General features: G+C 39.5%; 1 protein-coding gene across 1 annotated transcript in view; it reads left to right on the top strand.

Annotated features, from left to right (window-relative positions):
• The window catches only part of LOC118328159 (proto-oncogene tyrosine-protein kinase Src-like), a 16,751-nt gene extending 8,625 nt beyond the window's left edge, over positions 1 to 8,126 (top strand). Inside the window, exons 4-12 of the mRNA XM_035661764.1 lie at positions 60 to 226; positions 522 to 573; positions 2,748 to 2,896; positions 3,017 to 3,172; positions 3,288 to 3,467; positions 3,792 to 3,868; positions 3,955 to 4,108; positions 4,314 to 4,445; positions 5,024 to 8,126. Coding sequence (XP_035517657.1) covers positions 60 to 226; positions 522 to 573; positions 2,748 to 2,896; positions 3,017 to 3,172; positions 3,288 to 3,467; positions 3,792 to 3,868; positions 3,955 to 4,108; positions 4,314 to 4,445; positions 5,024 to 5,232 — 1,276 coding nt within the window. The 3' untranslated portion in view covers positions 5,233 to 8,126. The remainder of the gene's footprint in view (positions 1 to 59; positions 227 to 521; positions 574 to 2,747; positions 2,897 to 3,016; positions 3,173 to 3,287; positions 3,468 to 3,791; positions 3,869 to 3,954; positions 4,109 to 4,313; positions 4,446 to 5,023) is intronic.
• The last annotated feature ends 1,108 nt before the right edge of the window (positions 8,127 to 9,234 follow it).

The following is a 9,234-nucleotide window of genomic DNA, read 5'->3' as shown; positions in this document are numbered from 1 at the left end:
GTTTTTTTTCTTTTATTCTCTCTGTCTCTGTCTCTGTCTCTGTCTCTCTCTCTCACAAGAGAAGGGGACTGGTGCTCTGCTCGCTCCCTGACGACAGGAGAGAGTGGTTATATCCCCAGCAACTATGTGGCTCCGTCCGACTCCATCCAAGGCAGAAGAGTAACATCTATCCTCTCCTTGTTTCACTCTTCCATTTATTTTGCAGTTTGTTTTTTTTCCAACGAAGGTTTAGGGCTTCATAGTTCTTGTAATGGTTAGCTTTTTATTCTCTCTTCTGCTTATATCTATTCTATCTATGTGGATGTAAATGATTGGTTTTATTTAGTAGAAACATTGTTTCCTGATATACCATTCCCACTCTTTCATTATTTCAGGTCAAAAAAGGCATAAATAACTGCTCCAGAGCTCAGTTAGTAGCTGCTCGTCTGATTTCAATTCTCTGAGTCCAGCTTTATGGCATGTGTGGTTATTTTGGGAAGATCAGCTCTGCGCGCTATAGAGAGGCTCTTTTGAAACTACAGAACATGACGAGGAACTTCTTGGTGATGGGAGGGAATGTGAGACCACTAAAGGGTTGAGCAATACTCAGTACATCTGCATTCTACTCCAGGAAGTGCTACAGTTTCATTTTATTCAAGTATGGTCAATTAGCTCTCTATCATTTCTGTGATCATAATTAAATTTCATGGGTCTGGGAGATGTATTTAATGTACAAATTACTATTTATATTTGACCCATACTCTCTTGGAATAAGGTCCTGTCGGCCTGTCATGTACCCTGTGTGCCTGATACTCGACAATTTTCTTGTTATGGAATCATTTAGCATTTCACATTTTTTATGACATTTTTATTAAGATAAACATGGGATGGATTAATTCAATAATTATTTTATGTTAAATTAATTATTACATCCCTAATGCGACAAATGATTTATGCTTTTAAGATTAAAGGCGTTGCTCCAAATCATGCTGATAAAATGTGTGTATTTTGATGATGTGTGCTTATATTATATAATGAGATCGCAGCATTAGCATCTTGATAATGTTTTTTTCGCTTTTTGCAGACGAGCCTTTGGGTTGTGTTTCCTGGCTAGTGGCACAATGGTTGTGAGGAATTGCCTGCCTTATCAGAGAAAAATTCTTCATCTAGAAGAATCATGTTTCATAAATTTTTTATCTTGCCACTTGCTAAGTTTTAAAGTGTCAAAAAAGAAATTGACATTTCCTTGTTGTCCCCTGAGTTTACTCTGCTCAGCAAGTGTTTTGTTTACTTTGAAATTAAGTAGATTCTTTAGGGATTCATATTTTGAAAAGAGTCAGTAACATTGTAATTTAAGTCATTGTTATACTTTCATCACTAGGCCTATTGGCACTGTATGTAAGGTCTCTGGGCTTGTGGCAAAGTTGTGCATCTTTTTCTGAAACTTCTGCTGTCAGATAGTATGTTCCCTTGGATGCGTATAGTTGGGCGTCTTTTAGAGGGTTGTTTTTGGTGAAGGTCGGGGGGGAAGAAAAGAGAAAAAGAGCGGAGTGGTTTGGAGGGCTTGTGATATGGGATAGGTGTGTGAATCTCAGCTCGTGCCAGGATACTAGGTCAACCTATGGAGGTGCTGCGATTTCCCCCTGGCTATTAAAGTCTCTGTTCTCCAACACAACCACAACATCACAACAATCCACACATCACATCATACACACATCGACACACACACATCACACTACACATACATCACACACAACCACATACACACACACACACTCTGAGAGAGGGGAGTAGAGGCATGAAGAGGGGGAAGAAACCTTAAAGGATACGACTTGTAGGAAAGGGGGAGGATCTGGGAGAGTAGGAGGGGCTCTGGCAGGAGGTGTGTTGTCCTCTGGGTGCGTTCTGTATTAAATGTCAAATGTGGGATTCGTGGTCTGACACAGAGGAGCAGAGGCATGTTGTATAAAGTATAAATGATCATTTATAAAGCAAAAGTCGTAACTCATTTCAAATCTTAGGTTTTGATACAGGTGTTAAAAATAAATAAGTGGTTGTGAACAGTGTGTAGTTTTATTGTGCAGAACGTTTTGATATTTTAGAAGTAATTTAGTTGAGGCTGCAGTAACAGTATCTGTAGTTTAGTACTGGTGGGTCTTTTAGCATGGGAGTCCACATAAGTCAGTGGTTAAGCTGCTGGAATAGTACTGTGATGCTCATGTACTTCGGGTCAATAGACTGTGTGGATATAATCTTTGGGAAGTGCCTTTATTGCTCTAGATTTTCTGTCTTTCGAGGGCAGAAAAAAGTCAGAAAAACCCCAGATCAAAGATGATTGATTTTTCGTTTTCCTTTACTGTGTAACAACCTCTCCTGTGGAGCTTAGGTTTGCTAAGTCTGTTCAGCCTTTTGAATCACTTCCTAAAACACATTTTCACAAGTTTCATCCCTGTCACTTGAGTCATTTGAGTGAGTTCTGATCTAATAATCTGTTGTTTTAATTGTTTGTGATATAGTTATCTTCTGTGGCTGTACAAAACAAGTCAATAATTATCAGTTTTTTACTCCGTAAGATCAAACTGTACTTAGTAGTGGGCCATGGACATGGAAAGGCTTAGTTGCATTTTCAGGGCCTTTCAAGGGGCCAACAGGGACTTGCCCAGCACAGCTGCTAGGAAACTCCACAGAGCAGCTGTCACACAGGCCCAGATACGCCTGGTTTTATTGTTCTAACCTGTCTCTGTCTGTTGTTTTGTCTTGTTCACAGGGGCATATTGCCTGTCAGTGCTGGATTATGATAACACCAAAGGCCTGAATGTAAAACATTACAAGATCAGGAAGCTGGATAGTGGAGGTTTCTATATCACCTCCCGCACCCAGTTCACCAGCCTACAGCAGCTAGTCTTCCACTACCGCAGTGAGTACTCACACATCGGCTCTCCGGTGGTAAAGAAATGCCACTAAGTGCACAAGTTTAAGATTTCACAATACTGTTGCCCTTAATCTGCCCTTTCACCCTGCCTATTCCCTCTTTCAGAGCACTCTGATGGGCTGTGCCACGCTCTTTCAGACGTGTGTCCTGTGGCCAAACCTCAGACGCAGGGACTGGCCAGGGATGCCTGGGAGATTCCCAGAGAGTCCCTCCGCCTCGACCTTAAACTGGGTCAGGGCTGCTTTGGAGAAGTCTGGATGGGTAAGAATGACACACCACCCCTTTTTTATTGGAAGGGATTTAAAAAGCTAATTAATTTCTTCTTAAAAGAACAGTTCTTGAGAAATACAATCATGTTATTTTGCTGTCCTGACAGGTACATGGAACGGTACAACACGGGTAGCCATTAAAACCCTAAAGCCTGGCACCATGTCTCCAGAGGCCTTTCTTCAGGAAGCACAGGTCATGAAGAAGTTGAGGCACGAGAAGCTGGTCCAGCTGTATGCTGTAGTGTCTGAGGAACCTATCTACATTGTGACAGAATATATGAGCCAAGGTAACACAGGATACAGTGCTGGGTGTCAAATGTCAGTACTTTTGTTGGTACTTAATCAAACTGTGAAATACTTCCTCAGATTCATAATCTTAAGAAGAACGTATGGAGAAAAAAAAAGGATCGTTTTGGTATAGAAATCTGTGTATTGTATCAACACTAGTTTGGAAACATTTCTAATTATCCCCATAAATTACTGCTCATACATTGGTTTACTTATATGATATGATAGCTTGTGCTGTCGGTCATATAACGGACAAATGGTCATTTATTTGGTGGTTATCTTACATTTGATGAATGTAATTTAATTTAATCTTACACTCACAGGTAGCTTACTGGACTTCCTTAAAGGGGACGCAGGAAAGATGCTTCGTCTGCCTCAGCTAGTAGACATGTCTGCTCAGGTAAAATCACTTGTGGTTTAACTAAACACACTAAAAACTATACAATATTTGTATTTATTGTAATAAATCGTCCTCTCCTCCTACAGATAGCGGCAGGCATGGCTTACGTGGAGAGGATGAACTACGTCCACCGAGACCTACGCGCTGCCAACATCCTGGTGGGAGACAGCCTGGTGTGTAAAGTGGCCGACTTTGGTCTGGCAAGACTCATTGAAGACAACGAGTACACTGCAAGACAGGGTAAGTCCACACTTCCTCTTTTCACAACAGTTTATCATTTTCATTTGTGTTGATGAAACCAAACAGACATGATGTCCGAGCTATAATGCTAAGAGAAGTATATATTTGTTTACTGATGAAAAGTGATAACTAATGAGACACTGACATTTTTTATTCTACATGTTGCTTTTAAACTTCACTCACTCATAACGGTTTGGTTCCAAAGGAGCTAAGTTCCCAATCAAATGGACCGCACCAGAGGCCGCGCTGTATGGTCGTTTCACCATCAAGTCTGATGTTTGGTCTTTTGGTGTCCTGCTCACAGAGCTGGCAACTAAAGGCAGAGTCCCATATCCAGGTAAGGACTCACAGTGTATCAGCACCTCAACAATTCCCCATTCAAACAAATTTTTTTTTAACAAAATGCACTTAAACAATAATCAGTGATAAGAGCTGAAACAATAAATCAATAAATTGATTAGTCATTGACAGAAAATAAATAAATCTGCAACCAGTTTGATAATCAATTAATTGTTGTTTTCAAGAAAAATGCAAAAAAAATGTCTCAATCCAAATATGAGAATTTGGTGCTATTCGTTCTCTTATGTGACAATAAATTCAATACCTTTGAGTTTTGGACTATTCCAAACCGGGTATTTTAGGGACATTGCCTTGTACTCTGGGATATTGTGATGTGCATTCTTCACTACTTTCTGATATTTTATAGACCAAAACAAAACAAATCAGCAGATTAATAACTTTTGAAGATAATCGTTAGTTGCAGCCCTAAAAATTATATAATAGAACATTAATAATAAACATCATGATCGCAGCAAAACATTGTGTATATAATAGTATAAATAATTCCATCCGTCATATTTACTGTATTAGAAGGTCAATCCTTCCCTGAATCTAACTTCCTGTTTCTGTCGGCAGGTATGGTTAACCGCGAGGTGCTCGACCAGGTGGAGCGCGGCTACAGGATGCCCTGCCCGGCAGAGTGCCCCAGCTCCTTGCACGAGCTCATGCTCTCCTGCTGGAGAAAGGACCCAGAAGAAAGGCCTACGTTCGAGTACCTGCAGGGCTTCCTAGAGGACTACTTCACCTCCACAGAACCCCAGTATCAGCCTGGGGAGAACCTATAGAACCACAAACTGAACCGAACCGAACCGAACCTGGGGGGGCGGGGGGAAGGGGAAGAACCTCAACACAGAACGATCTGCACTAACCGACCTCAGAGGAGCACCTGTGGGAGGATCTGAGCCTGTGAAACTCACCTGGGAGGAACTTGAGATTCTTCTGTGGAAGCAAAACCGAGACAGAAACCTGAAGAGGTCACATCATGTGCCATAAAGAAACTGCTACAGAAGAACCTTAAGAACCTCCTTTCTGCAAGCATTCACCGTTTACCGAAGGTTTTCCTGCGGAAGTGAGGTTCAAGGCTGTGAAGGGGAACTCCTGCTGGACGGACTCTGGTTGGATCGAGGGACTACACTGGCGGGTAGATGTATTTGAGAGGTGCGACCTACGTGGGAGGAAACCGAATCAGGATCTACAGACGGAGCGAGAGGGAAAAGAATAAACATCCTGTTGAAGACAGAAAGTCGAGGGAGGATATTTCAGTCGGACATGAGCTGTTTAAGCGAAACCTCCCTCTTTCTATCTTCTATCGTGTCTCTTAACCCTCGTCTGGTACCTTCTCCGCCCACAGAAGAGCACTGCCACTGTGGCTCAGGTGCCAAAGGAAAGTCTGTCTCTCTTCACGTCCTTTATGTTCTTTCTGCCTCTCTTCCTCTATTTCTGCCTGACTTTCAGTATTTCTCTCCAGTTTTCTCAAGTGCTGCTTCTTCAAAGTGTCTCCAAATAACTCAGCTCTGGAACTCTACTTTGCATCTTTTTATTTATGTTTACTTGGACGATATACGTCCTGTGGTTTAGGGTTTTGTTCGATGGCAGACAAAGGTTCCTGATTTGTCTGTTTTTTTATTTTTGTGATAATCAGTAAGAAAGGTTGTTAGAACCACTATCTATGCCAGGATAAACATACTCAACAGGCAGGTTCTGTAACACTGAAAATTAGGTTAATTGAATAAAAATTCAAGGCCTTTCTCTCTTATTTAACCCTCCTTCTTTCTTTTCTACCACGCTGTACAGCTGGATCCAACCTGCATGATTTAAAAAATGATTTTGATGCAGGTAGTGTTTGACCCCTTGTTTTGAGTTACCTTGATTTTAACTGGAAAGTTGCATTGAAACTAATCAGCACGGTTATAGTGGCACTAAAGAGCAGTTTTAGGAGTTTTCAGCTCATTTCCTCAGAGGCGTAAGTGGGGTATCTTTCATGTATCTTTCATCAAACATTTATGTGACCTACTAAGAGGCTGATATGGCTACACAACCAATCATATTACTGTTTAATATCCAACTCGGCTCAAGATGTGAAAAAACTAGAAGTGTAAAAGCCTTCCTTGTGTGCCAAATAAATCACGTTTCTTTACTGCTTTCCATGTATATAATGTTTTTATTATCGAGGGGCTTACTTTGGGTTTTTAGTTCTTAAACTAGGCAATTTACAATAAAACTCTGCACCCTTTCCCCAGTAAACCTCATGTTAATGAGTAAACAGGACAGACAGACCTGTTACTGTTTGCTGAAGGATTGAAAAGGTTTTTCATTCACTTCACAGCTGTTGTGTCCATAAAAATATGCAACCAGGCGGCCCTAATGAAACTGTAAAACTTTGATCAGGTAACCCTAATAAAACTGTGTTTATGACTTACTATAAGAGGTGATTTTAAAACCAGTTAGCATGCTTTTGTGCCGTTCTTCTCTTGACCATTTGGCTGGGTTTGTATTTATGCTGTACTGTACATCCAACACGTGTATGTTTACTTTACTCCAGGTTCAGGTGAGGTGATGGGATCACAAACAGACTTCTGAACATGTGCCATCAATTCTTTGTTTTATTTTTTTAATATCTTATCCACTGCTGCCACTCCTCACTGTCATACTGTACATACTGTAGCTCTTTAGAGTTGGTTTTTTGTATCATGTAAGCCACTTTCAAATGGTGGGGTATTTATGTTGGGTGTCACACATTTCACAGTGGTTTAGTTTATGATGTAGTCGATGCAGCAACAGTAGATATACAGTTATAGATTGTTGCCAACAAATGCTATAAAACCCAGTGATCACAGTATGAGCCACGCAGCCATAAGAGAGATGGTCCACGCCCAGTAACAGCAAGTTCTTATCCAGCGATGATGAATCCTTGTGGCTAATTTTAATCAATAATGTGGGTGATTCTAAAATCTCGATGAAAACAGAGTTTGGGTTGTGATATGAAATGAAAAATGAGGTCAAAGATGTAAATAGTATCTTAAACAAATGACTGTGACTATCATGTAATTTGTTTTTGTGTAGTTTTTCTTTAATTGCTCCTCCATGTTGAGGTTTTTACAGTGATGCACGCCTGTTCCCAAAATGTTCTAATATTAAGATGCTACTGTAAATGGGGCTTAAGGGATGTTTTCTTTTTTTTTTAATATTGGACTTATTATAAAATCCTATCTGCAAAAGACAATTTAAAATTGGGCTTGACGTGTATATTTCCGAGAACATATTTATCAGTGCTTTCCTCTTTTAGATTGGGAAATACCCAAATCTGCCGCACTGAGCCGCCTGTAAGTCACTGCGACAATGTGGAAGTTAACGGGCTCATGACAAGTATGAGTAACACCAAGGTCTGATTGGATTTTCTGTGCCATATTAAAGAAGTGTCTCGCCCTTTTTTTATGTTTTTTTTTTTTTTTGGTTTTATTTTTATAAATCTATGCAGTTTCAGTCTGGCATTCCTGCAACTTCATGGCCATTTTGTTCTAAAGTCGATAACAATGATCATAAACAGAAGGTGTGAGCATTTTGTAAGGACTTCTTTCGTCTTTTTTTTTTTGTTTCCGATGTAACAGGATTGAAATGGGTATCGTGCCACTTTATGTTGATCTTTAAATGTGCAATAAATTATATTTCAAATGTGTTTTGATAAGAGTGCGTGCTGGTGTGTGTGCTGTCCTTTGACCTGGAAACCTCACGCTGCTCAAACATGATTCAGTTACTTCTGAAAGTGTGATGAGCATGTTGCACCACAAACTTAACGTTTAGAGAAGTGAGCATGTGATGTGAGGATCATCAGATCAGGTTGGCATTTAGAATAAATTAGAATTTCATGAAATTAAAGTATATCAAGAAAAAGAAGAATTATGTGCTCGCTGTTGAAAGTTTATATAAAGTTAAATATTATATTCTCATATAAATATTCAGTATGATAATGCAATAAAATTAATGGGCAGCAGTTTTACAGCACAGTATACCAGTGAGTTCATTCTGGTTCTTTAGTTCTTATTTTCCAATATATTTTAATGTTGTATACTGGATACCTATCTTTATCTTAATAAAGGTTAGTGGACTGTGTAAACAACAGGGACAACTAACTCCAGGACTTAATCGTTAGATCACAATCAACCACCACCACACACACACACAAAGTAATAAATGACCTTGTAATCAATAAAACTCAATAAGCTCAATAACAACACTCACTAATCATCAATTTCCAGTGAGGAAACACAAAGAAAAACTGAGTCAAATGTATGAATAGATGGACGAAGTCAACAAATGAATTAAACAAATTTAAATGTAAAAGGTAAAAAAAAATTAGCAATAAAACATGTTTTAAAAAAAAGCATAAATGGACAAATAAGAATAAATAACATTTCATGAAAAGCCGGACTGAAAAGGTGGTTCTTGAGTTTGCTTTTTAAAACCTCGGTAATATCTCTGCTGCCCATATCAAAGTGGAGTTCTGAAAACATCTGATATGTTGAATTTCTATAAATATATCAAAAAGTCAATAAACCAAAACCAAAAAAGTGCCTGAACACGGCTTCCTTACATCACCTTAATACTGGATCTGTTTACAGTCCTGTGAGTGAGGAACGTGGGTTGGGGGTTCTCGTATCAATGGCAGTCTTTTGAAGTGTGAGTCAGTGTGTTTTAAACAAATGTATTTCACCAGAATGGAGCTCATGAACAACTGTCTGGATAAATGAGTATGCATCGCACTCCTGCTCAGCAAGATGGGGGAAAAA

The sequence above is a fragment of the Morone saxatilis genome, unplaced genomic scaffold (assembly GCF_004916995.1).
Source record: "Morone saxatilis isolate NCDOM2014 unplaced genomic scaffold, NCSU_SB_2.0 Contig18, whole genome shotgun sequence".
NCBI classification, from domain to species: Eukaryota; Metazoa; Chordata; class Actinopteri; family Moronidae; genus Morone; species Morone saxatilis.
Note: the sequence above shows the minus strand (reverse complement) of the source record. Positions and strands in the feature narration are given on the sequence as shown.